This window comes from Andrographis paniculata, unplaced genomic scaffold, assembly GCF_009805555.1.
Source record: "Andrographis paniculata isolate CXL003 unplaced genomic scaffold, ASM980555v1 Contig37END, whole genome shotgun sequence".
Taxonomy (NCBI): Eukaryota; Viridiplantae; Streptophyta; class Magnoliopsida; order Lamiales; family Acanthaceae; genus Andrographis; species Andrographis paniculata.
The window spans coordinates 2,233,393-2,247,994 of record NW_026137570.1 but is presented as its reverse complement, the minus strand read 5'-3'; the positions used below and the strand labels follow the sequence as shown (position 1 = coordinate 2,247,994).

The following is a 14,602-nucleotide window of genomic DNA, read 5'->3' as shown; positions in this document are numbered from 1 at the left end:
CTGACTGCCTTTATTTTTCTTCACTGCTTCATTTTTTTTTTCTTCTCCTAAGCCTCAGACTTGGTTCTTATACAAGCTTTGGCAGGGGTTGATGGAGTAGTGAATTTACGTTTGTTGAGTGCTTCACAAATAAACTCTTTGAATTCATGAGGCTTTTTTTTTTCCATACGAGATACAATCTGTTTGTATCTATGTTTGAATCATCAGCTTCATTTTTTTTTTCTTCTCCCTAAGCCTCAGACTTGGTTCTTATACAAGCTTTGGCAGAGGTTGGTGGAGTAGTGAATTTATGTTTGTTGAGTGCTTCACGAATAAGCTCTTTGAATTCATGAGGCTTTTTTTCCATACGAGATACAATCTGTTGTGTATCTATATGTATTGTATTTGTATCTGAGTTTGTGTTTGAATCATCAATCAAAATTCATTTAGTCTTCATCAACATTAGACGGAAGCGGGGAATAAAATTAAAAGAAAAAAAAAGTGGGGATAATATACACGGCCATGTTTTATTGAACACGCCATGTTGGTGCAGCTTAGATGCCACATCATACTTCATTATATCCACATTAGTTATTATAGTTAAGTTTTTAAAGATAGGACCAAAGTTGATTAAATTTGTTTATATTGGGACTAAAATTGACAAATTTTTTATAATAAGACCAAAATTGATTAATTCTAATTTCAATAGACTAGTTTTGATTTTTTCCCTTTTTATATATACTTGTAAAACAATAATTTGAGTAGAATTATTCTTGTATAATATTCTACATATTGTCTTCTTTCAAAAAGCATAAGCATATGTTTGATATAGCAAATATACATTAAACAAAGATATAGAGATTGAACACATTCTAGTGGATGTTTTCTTTTTCTTTTTTTTAATATATATATATATATTATTTTAACTCACGGTAGTAATACTTATTGGGAAGCACATGTTAATAAAGTCAAAACATAAACTTCATACTCAATTGACCAACACAAAATGATATTACTAAAATAAATTCATTTAGTAGATACATTTTTTTTAAAGACAACTTCTAAGTTTTGAATGAATATACATTTTTGTATATAGTTTAACTATCTCAGCAACGTGCTTTATATGAAAAAAGGACATTGTTATTATCTTATAACCAATTTTGGAAATGTTAGTACAAAGAAATATGATGTCAGCAACTACACTAACATATAGACACCTATATTTAAATCACCAAATTATCCTCATTAACTACTGCCTGTTCAATAATTGCCACCGAAAAAATGACAAGGAACCACTATGTGTGAATAACTAATATAGGTAGAAAATTCCATATAAAGCTAATAATGTAATTTGTCAATTAATGAGGACACTTTTTTCTCTCTGCTTTGTGATAGAGAGTTTTTCAATTGTCTTCAATCAGGGTCCTGAGGTAAGAAGTGGAGATCTGCCACAACCAATCGTTCTCAAGGAAGGGCAAAAATTCAATTTTACCATTAAAAGAGGTGTCAGTTCAGATGACACTGTTAGTGTTAATTATGATGGCTTCATAAACGATGTTGAAGTTGGGGACATCTTACTGGTTGATGGTGAGTATAAACTTCAGTAACTAACAACATCTGGCGTTGTGAATCATGCCCTTGTCCACTCATTCTATGCATGACTAGAGAGCCCACATTCACCAATCATTTAACAATCTGATACAACTCTCATACATTTTCCAGAACATGCAGCTACTGCGATAAAAGTTTTATTTTGGAATAAAGTCTTAATTTAATCTCTTGTTTATCTTTTATCATCTTAGTGGATTTAAGGACATTATGGCTTTCTGAATGAATAACACTTATAACTGGTTTTTTCTGCACTTTATCTAACGTTTACTTCACTTCTGCTATTGATTAAATCCAAATCAATTGAGAAGAATGTGCATCCCTTTGTTAAGGTGGAATGATGTCACTATCTGTGGAATCCAAGTCAGAGGATGTGGTTCAATGCAAAGTGTTGGATGGTGGAGAGCTGAAATCAAGGCGACATTTGAATGTTCGAGGGAAAAGCGCTACTCTGCCTTCAATCACTGGTTAATGGTGTTTTGTAATCTTAATATTGAGATTTATATTTAAACAATCCAAACGGGGGACGTATTAAATTTGTGTCGGATTTCATATTGACAGACAAAGACTGGGAAGATATCAAATTTGGTGTGGATAACCAAGTTGATTTCTATGCTGTTTCTTTCGTCAAGGATGCTAAGGTGGTCCATCAATTGAAAGATTATCTCAAAAGTGGGTCCTCTATCCATTTCACCATATAGTGTAATGAATATTTGTGCATTCATTTTATTATATTTACCGGATGTTAAAACATTGTCTGAAGGTTGCAAAACAGATATTCATGCAATTGTAAAGATTGAAAGTGCTGATTCCATAGCAAATCTCCAATCTATCATTTCTGCATCTGATGGGGTAAGGGTATTGGAAATGATAATTCCACCACTAGTTTTTCATTCTATAATTCTAATTATTTTGATACATTAACCTGTGTTTAGACAAAGGTGGGGATAGCCAAATTTATGCTATGCTTAGAGTGTTCCCATAAATGCGCATGATTTCTCTAATTATTTCTAGTATTTGTTTGACATAAATTTTTATCGTATGCTAAAATGTCGATTGTATAGTTTTCAAAGGCTACATTATTATTTTATCAAAACATATATACTTGTGCATGTGGGTTAAATAGTCAACAATATATTTTTAATATAAGTAGTAACTAATTTACAAAAACAATGCATAACACAAGTACTATACAAGTTTGTCAATATAGGAGGAACTCTGTCATTTAGCATCGCATCTCAAATATTAATTTGTGATGGCTTGGTTTTTCCATGCATTAGGCATCTCATCATAATTATGCAAACCAGATTATTTCTGATTGAGTAGAATTATTTGAGTTTTGGTTAACAAAATCAAGTATACAGTTGAAATATCAATGTCATCTCATAAAAATTAAATTTGATCTATATTGGTGTTACAAAATATGTTCCATATGAAAGGTGATTAATGCACTTCAAAATTATCAGGGTTTTGTGTTTTTAGTTGCAATTTATCATTATCTTTAGCTTCGTTGCAGAGAATACCAAAGTTAACCAACATCAATTTACATTATTTTTCTCAGTTCATGTCAATCAATCATATTCCACCTGTTACATCTCTTGTGAGATGCATAACAGTATTTTTGAGGTGCACTATAATTATGTTTCTTTCTCAGTGAGAACGAGGGCTTAGCAACCTGAGGATCTATCTATCTATCCATTTTTATTTTTCTTGCTTAACAAGTGATGGAAATTCTTTATGGTATGTTGTCATTGATATTTTCCTCCACCTACTTGCATTCTAGTAATTACAGAGTGGCAGGTAGTATTTTCTTGTTGAATAAATTTCCAGACTGACATTCCTCTGGAATTTGACAAGCTACTGTCCTTCATTCTTGTATCATTGTGGCTTATAGTGTTTTTAACTCATGATCATTGAGGTGATAGGCGATGGTGGCTCGAGGTGATCTTGGAGCTGAACTCCCAATTGAAGAAGTCCCTTTGTTACAGGTACTTGGCATTAGAAGATTGGAGCTACTATAAATTCTTTAATATTTGCTTCCCTGCTCGGTGGCATTGATGTTAGGAAGAAGTAAATCACAGGATAGTACACTTCAATAAATGGAGAAAGCAAAAGAGGAAATCTTAAAGAAAAATGAAAATGAAAAATTTCTGTAATGTGATACCGAAAGAAGTAAATGCCATTTAGCATTTTCAAGAGTGCATCGGATAGGCATGAATATGATATTCAAAATTCTTCATATTATTAAGAATGGAGTCATACGCTAGGGCTGGCAATAACATTTTACCTTGTATACAGGAAGACATCATAAGAAGGTGCAGAAGTATGAAAAAGCCAGTAATAGTGGCAACAAATATGCTAGAAAGCATGATTAACCACCCGACTCCTACGAGGGCTGAAGTTTCTGATATTGCCATCGCAGTACGTGAAGGTGCTGATGCTATAATGCTTTCAGGAGAAACTGCTCATGGAAAGTAAGTTGCTGTTATATTTTAGATTATGTTCTCATTATTTTCAAATGATTGGAGTATATTTATTAGGACAATGTTTTTAAACACTATTAATTTCCTTTTACAGTTACCTTTATTGAAACTTGAAGGCTGGAATACTTGTCATATTTTATTTATCTTTGAGACACAATGTATAAACTCATACAGATGCAAGCACACACTCATTATCATTAGGATTTGAATTCTTCACTTGAAAGGAGGTATCAAACATTTTCAACCACTATGTTGTGTTTGCCATCCTGGAATAAATGCAATGCAAGATTTGAGTTCTTTTAGATATATATTGTTTTTGCTGTCTACTGGAATTTGGGACCATGGAGAGGCTCTCTTACACAAGGAGTTTCCCTGCTGTTCAGTTTCCCACTTGGCTACATGAACTTCTATTTTTATTTTATTTTTAATTTTCTATTTAAAGTACTTAGAATTCAAGTAGGCTATGGAAACCCCTCAGTTTCCGATTAACTTAAATATCAACATTTTATTGCACTATTGACTTTGAAATAGGAGAGATAGATAAATCATTATGTTAATGTTTTGATGTCGCACTTGTTTAGCCCTACATGTGTGACTCACCTATGTTCGTAGTCTCTGCCAAAACATTGAGACAGAGTGAAGCTTTACCATGCTATGGATGAAATGTGTTTATCTTATAAAGTATAAACACATCATTTTTGCTTTGTAATTAGATTTCCCTTGAAGGCTGTTAAAGTGATGCACACCGTGGCATTGAGGACAGAGTCAAGCTTACCGGTCACTTTTAGCTCACCGGGTGAATCTTCTGCATACAAGGTTCGTGTAGCTTTACTTTAGAACTTTCATTGACAATCATATTAGGATCTTCTGCATAAAATATTCAGAGATTGCATAGTACCATCTATCTCCTCTTCTTTGATCTCAGGCTTCTCCTTCCTAGTAGGATTTTGTTGGCGAAAGCTATAGTTTCTACAATTTTCCTGCAGTTATAGCTTTAGAAGTAAGGTTTACATGCAAGAGCGTTACATTTTTCTAGGATGGGAATATTGGCTTTACTTCACAATTACAATGTTTCCCTTTGATGGCATTTTTAGCTTTTCAAGGGTGTATATATAGAACTCTACTGTTTTGTTGATTAGAAAATTGATCAGTATTTTGGTTAATTTATAAAAGGAGTTACAGAACTTTGAAATGCTGGGAACAACCAAAACCTCATATACACATAAAAATTAAATATGTTTGTTTTTATGATAAATTCAAAATGAGTGACACCCTGTAACTGATCCATCAAAACATTGTTCTGAAGGAATCCAATGAACTAAAACTATACAAAGGCCTGAGTTGCATATAGTTGTGGGGTATTGGCATGGTACTGCATTTACATATAGTACTATGAGCGTCTAGTTCATCTGTTTACTCGGTAGGTTTTTAATAGTTTGTTAGGATTGTGATTTTTATAATCTCAATAAATAGTTTTGTGGTTGTTCTAATTTATAAATAGAATGTTTAATTGGAAAAATATATTGGCTTAGTTTAATTACGTTATAAACTTTGTTTTCACACTATTCATAAAATATTTCCTCTCTAAAAAATACTATATCAAAAGTTTCTATTAAAAATATTATATCAAAATCTTATTTTTTTATTCAAAACATTACATTCAATACTATTTCCATTCAAAATTGTACTGTTTCCAAAACAATTTTAAACTTCAAAATACTTCCAAAACACATCTAAACAAACCCTTAGTTTTCAATATGTTATCCAACATTAAAATTTCCTAGTTTTCTCTTCTATCATTCCGCAAATTCATGGGTTGTGGTGCTCAGTTGGACAAATTTTGTAGCAGTATCATTTTATTTTTCAGTCTTTGTTCTAAGTAGCAGTTGTGAAGGTTTTCTCGTCCCAGTAATAATGGATTTTGCAGTTTATAACTACGAAATATTCGAGTAGTGATTGTGAAGCTTGGGTTTATCTTTAAGTAAATTAAGATTGTTCTTTTACTCAACCTAGTCATTCTAATTATTTAAATCCCTCCTGGTTCTTTATTGAGGGTATATATAAGTAACATATATATATTTTTTAAAATTTAAAATTAACTAGGCAAGGCACAAGACTTATAAATGACAATTGTGTCCCAGTCGTATTAAGCCTCATTCTGTGTTTGAATTTAAAAGATTTCGGGCCTGATCCATACTGATCTAAATTTGTCCATAGTGTCTCTGGTTATTTACACAATTACTTTTAACATGCGAAAAAACTTTAGAGCATCACAGATTCACATACCTGTGCATGGCCAATGAATTAATTTGCACACCGAAGCATAGAATACTAGCCAAATGCTAGAAATGTCTTGCAAAAATATTAAAATAACGATGAACATAATGACTTATTTAGGAGTCATCAGTTGGGTTTTACTATGTAGGATTTCTATATTATATATATATATATCATTGATTATTGTTCTCAATATATTGCCATTTTTATTTATTCACCGAGAAATCAAACATGGATAAATATTTATTGTTTGTTACACCCTAAGGCCTGAAGATTCCAAAGAAACGACGCGGAAAATAATAGGTTTTCCTTTATTTATTTATTTATTATTTCTATGATTTATCTGGAAACTTCATATTTTACAATTTGTGCAAAGACCTCTCTTTTATTTATTTCTTTCTTTGACCTCTCTTTTATTTGATGGTTCTAGTGCTGGTATTACCTTCAATTATTATTCAAGTCACATAAAGTCTCGACTATGCAAAACTTGCAGGATAACATGGGTGATATGTTTGCTCTTCATGCAACCATAATGGCCAACACACTGATTACTCCCATCATAGTTTTCACAAGAACGGGGTCCATGGCTATAACTTTGAGTCATTACCAGCCTTCGTCAACAATATTTGCTTTCACAAATGTGTAAGTTTTTGTAAAATCAAAGTTTCCATTGCCAATAGTATATAATTTAGTAGCATATATGCGTGCATGCTAATATATTATTGCTTCCAAAATTCAAAGGTAAAGTATTTTTCGGGAAATAGGAATACTAGTTCTTTTGTTTTCCAACTTACATACTTGTTCCTTAACATTATGTTAATATCAATGCGCAGGATCTAGGTTGTCTTCGTAGAATTTTTCTTTTGTGGAGAGTCTTTGTAGAAGTTACTTTGTATAATTGTCCAATATGAATACATATTGCATTGGTTGGACCATCTTGGTGATATATTGACAATTGTTGATGGTTTTGGATTGATTTGAGCATATACTAGCATGTGACATGTATTATGAGATGTTTAGGGGATATTGCTGCAGCTATGGTTAAGCTTCTGGCTTATATTGGCGCTGATATAGTGGAAATTGAAGTAAAAATATTAAAGGTGAAATCATTGGGGCCCAAGAAGCCTGAGATTCTACCAGAGCTAGTAAATTTTTGTATACTAGATATATATTATATATATATATATATTCTTATCAAAATGATTTTCTTACTCTTACTAAAAAACTATGTTGTATAGACGTGCTCTCATGTGAGCTAATTTTCTCCACACTCTTGATAGATACAACCTGATATGAACATAAGAATTTTATTTGTATGAACGTAAGAAAGCTACTTCCCTTCAACAATAATCATTAGAATCGTGATAACTCAACTGATGCTGTGATGCAGTCTATCATGACTATTTATGTTTAAGGAGCAGACTCTATTATATCATATCTCACTTTGTAATCCGACACCTTTTTAATAATATCTAATTTTTATTTTTTTTTCAATGTATGATGAAAAAGTGTTTTGACTATTTGGATGTCAATTTCAGCGATAATTTTGCGTTAGAATATTCCATTTCTAGCATTATTTATTTACGAGCATGAGAACTTGTACTCATACCATGCATTGAATCAATTAATTTTGTTGTCTGCATTTGTTCTCGGACTATCTATCTACTTTTTGATATTCAATTTTGTCTAATCTTCAGAGAAAGAGTGAAGCAGCGTCTTATCCTCTATCACGGTGTAATGCCGATATACATGGAATTCACAGATGATGTCGAGGAGACCTTTTCGCAAGCATTGAAGCTTTTACTGGTAATGCCATCATCGCTCTATATTTTTTCAGGCGACTTCGCTTTCTGTGTTGCCTCTACACTGTATGCTAAAGACTAAAAAAAATTCTACTTATTGCAGAACAAGGGCCTGGTAATCGAAGGGCAGTTTGTCACTCTTGTTCAAAGTGGAGCACAACCAATCTGGCGCCGGGAGTCTACTCACCACATTCAGGTGCGCAAAGTGCAAAGCTGACCGTTGTATTAGAAAACCTTTCCATACGTGTATAGTAAAAATAGTGAATCGATAAAACCGGCAGGATTTCAGCTAAAATCGACTAGAGTTGTTTGTAGTTTACTTGCTATAAGAAAAGGGATTTTGTTGAGGTACTGTCAACTGTGTTGAGAAAATAAAGAACTTTACGGTATTGCGCGACACTTTTGAGTTCTTCGACAGGTTGTTTTGTGCAGAAAGTTAAATCAGAATGATGAATGTGAACTAATGGATAAAAAAAATTTGATGTTAGATTGATATGTTCATTTTATAAGCGTTCATTGATTCCTGTATGCAGATAAATAAATATATTAGGCCGTATCTTTTCAAATTTAAGCTTTTAAACAAACTGTTTCTGCTTTTGATTTCTCTTTAAAAATTATATATTTATAAAAATTATCTGCTAAAAATTTGAAGAAAATAAATGAAAATTGAGCAGTAAAGTATCTCTCTAGTTAGTAGTCAGAAGACAAGAACAAATACAAAGGAAAGACTTGAAAATGGCATTGCATACAAAGAAAGATCTTTCATTTTTCACATAATAAAACATACCAAGTGGAAAGATCTTTACAACCTCAGAGTGAAAAAGGCAATAGTAACAACAATAGTCCTTAAAGTTCTCACAAATTAACCTCTCACTCATTGTGTTTTGTCTGTCTATTTTTACGGCTCCTTCGATTTTTATGCATTTTCTTCGAATCCATTCGAACGTCTTCCTCTTATTCAAATCCAACTCCAAATTTAAATTTTCCCTTTACACTCAACAATAATCCTTCTCCTTAACATCTTCGTCTCCGTCGTCGCCGTTCTGTACTCCGGATTTCCCGGAAATTTTCATGCTTTTGTACCACTTGGCGCATGCGACGTAGACGATAAGATCGACCGCTGTAAGCCCGGCTAACAGGAAATAAAATCTGTCGAGATGGCCTTTGTTGAGGTTTCCCGGGATCCAACCCGGCATGTTGTCCGTCGCCGATATTTTCATCACGATCGACACCAACAAACTACTAACGTAGTTCCCGAGCGAAATCGACGTCATGCACAGCGCGCTTCCGAAGCTCTTCAACCCGTCGGGGACCTGCGCGTTGAAGAACTCGAGCTGACCGACGTACATGAACACTTCGGACGCGCCGATCAGCGCGTACTGCGGAACTTGCCAGAATATGCTCAGCGAGCTCGATCCTTGGCAATGTTTGCAGTCTTTTCGCGCATATTTGATCCGGTAGAGCTCGACCGTTCCCGCCGCGATCATCGCAAGTATCGCGATGACGAGCCCGATCCCCATTCGTGGAAGCTCGGTTAGCCCTTTCGATTTGTTCTTCCGAAGCCTTCGAGTAAGTGGGTCGAGCACGCTTCGGTACAAGAATATGAAGGCCGCAACGCTGAGGATGTCGAAGCTCGACATGCTCGCCGCCGGGATTCGGAAGTTCGAAATCTCGTTGTTCATCGCGTCGCCTTGCTCGACAAAGAGCGACGCCATTTGCGTGAACACAACCGAGTAGATTATCGTGCATAGCCATATCGGGAGCAACCGCAACACGCACTTGACCTCTTCGACTTGAGAGATTGGACAAAGGCTCCACACGTTGCGCTTCGCGTCGACGCTCGAATCTCGCTCCGTGCGGAGAGCCGCTCGGTCCAAAAACCTATCGACGAATTCGGATTCATGTTATCGAAACGAGAAAATGTCGTTAACGTTTACTAACTAAACAATGTTCGATCATATCGTGTACCTAAAACCTTGCGTGTGGAGCATTTTCCGAGCGCCACCGTTGGCTTTGCCCATCGTCTCCTCGACGTATAGATTCTCGTCGCCGGGAGTGATCTCGACCCTCCATTTTCTCATTGCCGCGACGATCACTTGGCAAAATCTCGACAAGGGATTGCCGCTAGGCTTGAAGTGTCTATACCTTTTAGTTCTTGCGAGAAACAAGACGAGAGCGAGGAATGCCGACGCCGTCGATGCCCAAAACCCGAGTGCCCAAAGCCCTTCGTCTTCGAAGTAGCCCAAAATGGTGTTCGAGAAGAGTTGGCCGAGATTTAGAGCTAAGTAGAAGTAGCTAAAGAAGGCGACTTTCGAGTAGCCTTCTTTCGAATCCTCCTCGTCGAATTGATCAGCCCCGAATGTCGCGATATTCGGTTGATACCCGCCATTCCCGAGCGCGACCATGTATATAGAAATGTAGAATAAACCGATCTCCCAGCTCGAATGGGATCGACAAGTAGTCGTTTCGTTGCCACAACCTCTAGGCTTGAGCAAGAACATTTGCGTCGTCAACGAGAGCAATACGAGGCCCTACGAGGAGTTTTTACGAGCAGAATGTGTTTAGATATGTTTTGAAAGTATTTTGAGAACAGTAAAACGTCAAATGAAACTTTTGCATCTTTGATTCTGACTTAGATAAGGACTGAACGTGTGATATTTTGTATATAAAATTAATACTGATGTAACATTTTAGATAAAAAATAGGTGTTGGATTTAATATGTTTTGAAATTATTTTTGAATGAAACTTTTGTATATTTGATTCGATTGGATAAGGACTGAATATGATATTTTGTATATAAAATCAATGCTGATGTAACATTTTAGATGAAAAAAAAAAATGTTTGATCTGATATGTTTTGAAAGTATTTTGAGAACATTAAACGTTTAATAAGGACCGAACTAGATATTTTATATATAAAATAAATTACTGATGTAATATCATAAATGAAAAATAGGTGTTGGATTTAATACATTTTAGAGAAGAAGAGTTTTATGGTGAATAGTGCCAAAAGTGAGTAAAAAAACATATGTAAACGGCGAAAAAAGTGAAATGTGATACTCTTACCGCAACAAAAATGACTTGAAAGATGGCGCAAGTTTTGTATCGCCCCCAATACGAGTCGCTTAGGAAAGCTCCGACCAACGAGAATATGTAGACGGTTCCCGTCCATTTGCTGACACTATTGGCGGCGTCGGCATTGTCTTGTTGAAGAACCCTCGTTAGGAATATTACCAAGTTGACGCCGACGCCGAAGAACGCCAATGTTGCTAGGCCTTGATTTACTGCAATTTTTAAGCACTTATGTACATTAAATTATACGTTGATTAATAATTTTTTTTTTTTAATCAAAATTTTTACTATTCGATTTTTATATACTTTTAATAAAAATAATTATTTTTTTTTCATAAAATATCACATTTATATTGCAACAAAAAAATAAATCAAAAGAACACATGCAAAAGTACATCACTATTCAAACATAGTGTAAATATGATGTATCATACGTCGTGCATATACATATATTGTTAAATGCTTTTATATTATATATATTTAATTACATAAAAGAAATTTGTTATATTATAAATATTAACTAATTATCTCAATCAAAAAGTTGTAGAAAAATACGTTATTAATTATATTATATAATTTTCTAAAATTATGCTAAATTATATGAAAATATGTTAAATTATATACAAATTATGTCAAATCATACAATAACAAATATTGAAGTTTAGTGTGTTCGTTGTGTTTTTTCAGAGTTTAATTTATTATTTATTATTTTTTAATTTAAATTATTATTAAAAATTATATTTATGTAAAAATTTAATTTTTTTCCAAAGAACACATTCTCTCTCTATATATAATATATAGTAAATACCAACATATTGGATCGAACTTTTTTTTCATTTTGGTGCTACAGGAATTTCCCACTTAGATTAATTAGTATTTAATTTATTACAAATTTGAAATTAATTAATAATTAGGGAAACGACAAAAATTAAACAAGTGGCTTCTTCCCACTTCGAATCTTCTTCATGCATGGTCGTTTTATGTTTCTTTTTATTTATTTATTTTATTTTTAGGTAGATTTAATTTTTAATATATCCTAACAAATTTAGATATATATACTATAATTTGATCCATAAAAACACCAAGAGAAAATTGTGCAAATTAGGAGAGAATCAAAGGTGCCATCTGTTTTTTTTTTTTTTTTTTAAAAAAAAAAGAAAAAGAAAAAAATAGTAATTTGAACATAATACTTTATATAATACAATATTGTATTTTTATATAAAATCATAATAATGTATATAGCAAGAAAAAATTAAAACCAAACTCTAGAAAAAATTTTAAATGATCAATGTTATCATTCAATTTGAATATTTGATTTATAAAAAACTTATTTTCATGATTTTGATTAATTATGTACATGAATTGTAAAAGTTATTTCAAATGTATTGGTTCAAAAGAACAAAAAATATTACAGCCGAGATGAAATTAGAATCGACTAAAATTTTAAAAATAAGAATGATAATTAACTATACATACATTATATATATATATATAGAGAGAGAGAGAGAGATGAACTTACGGAGTATGACAATTCCGGCGGCCCATGTGCCACTTTGTTTTCGAATCGCGGGTTGACCATGGAAATCAATCGAGCCATCACCCGTGCATCCATCTTGCTCTCCCTTCATCATTGCAATCTAAAACATTCATTTATACAACACATTATTATTATTATTATTATTCTCAAGAATAACATGAAAATTTACTTTCTTGATTCAAATTGCACATGTATTTGGTTAAATTATTCGCATAGCGAAAATGAAAATGCAAAGATGATACTATGGAAATTCTCGAGCATGAAAAGATTAACATTGAAATGCAATCCAATATTATTTCCTATATTTTAAAAATGACACACACACACACGGATACACGTATATAAACTATCTTAGTGAGAGGAAATATTGTATTTTGAAAAAAAAAAGAAGAAACCGTGAGAGTTTCGTAGTAAAAAAAAATTAAAATCGAATTTCAAATGAACAGAGCACAAAGTACATAAGTAAATTGAATTATATAAAAAAAATATCTTTCGGAAATACATGCAAGACGCGTGGCATTTTGATATGTTTTCGAAACAAACTTGTGAAAATCGAAGTTGTACTAAACCAACTTGCAACAGTGTCTGTATATATATATATATATGTTTAGCGTGATAATTAAACATATGTACGTATCAAAATCGACAAGTTTTCGATTTATACTCTTGTAATGTACACTTGTATATATGTATATGCAATTACTTCCAAAGCATAGTAGTGTATATATGTACATACCTCCTTGGACACTTCTAGGGTTTCCATTTCATGTAAGAATTTGAGGAGTTGTAGTTTCTCTCTCAAGAAATTCAAAAATTTGTGGATCAAAAATTGGGATTAATAATTATTGTATGAGTGATGGATCGATTTTAAACAATTGGAGGAGTTATGAATGTATATATATAGAGGTAGGTAATTAGTGGAGTAGTACTTGTCCAAAATGGAGGGCTCTAATTAGAAAGTGAAAATTAAAGGCCAATGGAAAATCTAATAATAATAATAATAATAATAATAATAATAATAATAATACTGCAGCCGTCCCGCAAAAAGGTTGTCATTAGTTTTTTGTGTGTCGATCTTTAAATATTAAGTATGATATCAATGCGTAGTACAAATCAAGAAAAGAAAACAAAAATATATTATTAGTCTCTTAGTAATACATATACAATGATATTTGTCGAGTAAATTATTCAAATATAAGGATATTTTTAATGTTAAGTACAATGACGTAAAAACTAAATGACAACCTTCTTGCGGGACGGAGGGAGCATTATTAATAATAATATTACTCCATTCATCTCACATATTATGTCACACTTTTCATTTTCGTTCCTTCTACATATTATGTCACTTTCTACTTTTATAAAATTATTTTACATTTTAAATCATATTTTAAATTTTATATATTATTTTAGTTCTGTTAAACTAATTAGTTACCTTAATTTTAATTTATAATTATTTGTATTATATTATAATTAATTTTATTAATACATTATTAATTATTTACTAATTTATATGTCTTCTAAATTATCGTATCTACACTATATATTGGACCGAGGGAGTAATAATAATAATAATAATAATAATAATAATAATCTACAGTGCAAGTAATCCTTTTTTTCGAAAAAATCCAACGTAGAATGTCCCCACGCACTAATAGGAAACCTAATTTTCCTGTTTATGTATTTTTTTGTTCATTCGGTGTTTTTATTATTATTTTTTTTTTCGGAGCATATGTTTTTTATGTTGATATTTTACGGGTAAAATAGTTTGTTGACATGATATTTGTATACAAAATATTTATTAAATTTAATATTCTTTAAAAAAAATATTTTTGAAAAAATA

General features: G+C 32.4%; 2 protein-coding genes across 3 annotated transcripts in view; one reads left to right on the top strand and one right to left on the bottom strand.

Moving 5' to 3' along the window:
• LOC127250265 (pyruvate kinase isozyme G, chloroplastic) overlaps positions 1-8,636 on the top strand; it is a 47,744-nt gene extending 39,108 nt beyond the window's left edge. For both annotated transcript variants that reach the window (XM_051273450.1, XM_051273449.1), the window contains exons 3-12: positions 1,401-1,566; positions 1,920-2,054; positions 2,149-2,259; positions 2,351-2,439; positions 3,513-3,575; positions 3,886-4,061; positions 4,784-4,886; positions 6,841-6,989; positions 8,045-8,153; positions 8,253-8,636. In XM_051273450.1, coding sequence (XP_051129407.1) covers positions 1,401-1,566; positions 1,920-2,054; positions 2,149-2,259; positions 2,351-2,439; positions 3,513-3,575; positions 3,886-4,061; positions 4,784-4,886; positions 6,841-6,989; positions 8,045-8,153; positions 8,253-8,366 — 1,215 coding nt within the window. In that variant the 3' untranslated portion in view covers positions 8,367-8,636. The remainder of the gene's footprint in view (positions 1-1,400; positions 1,567-1,919; positions 2,055-2,148; positions 2,260-2,350; positions 2,440-3,512; positions 3,576-3,885; positions 4,062-4,783; positions 4,887-6,840; positions 6,990-8,044; positions 8,154-8,252) is intronic.
• A 259-nt stretch (positions 8,637-8,895) lies between these two features.
• LOC127250201 (protein NRT1/ PTR FAMILY 7.3) lies at positions 8,896-13,620 on the bottom strand. The gene is made up of 5 exons (XM_051273361.1): positions 13,496-13,620; positions 12,742-12,859; positions 11,217-11,434; positions 10,118-10,680; positions 8,896-10,030 (listed from the first exon to the last, which is right to left on the bottom strand). Exons 1-5 carry the CDS (start codon positions 13,520-13,522, stop codon positions 9,145-9,147), a joined length of 1,812 nt encoding a protein of 603 aa, XP_051129318.1. The 5' UTR covers positions 13,523-13,620; the 3' UTR covers positions 8,896-9,144.
• Positions 13,621-14,602: the final 982 nt, after the last annotated feature.

Bases quoted from the DNA above. Each gene is read 5' to 3' on its own strand.
- LOC127250201 (XM_051273361.1), bottom strand. From the start codon at position 13,522: ATGGAAACCCTAGAAGTGTCCAAGGAG. The intron at 12,860-13,495 runs GTATGTACATAT...TGAATGTTTTAG, and splicing joins CCCTAGAAGTGTCCAAGGAG to ATTGCAATGATGAAGGGAGA. The intron at 10,031-10,117 runs GTACACGATATG...ATTCGTCGATAG, and splicing joins CTCCACACGCAAGGTTTTAG to GTTTTTGGACCGAGCGGCTC.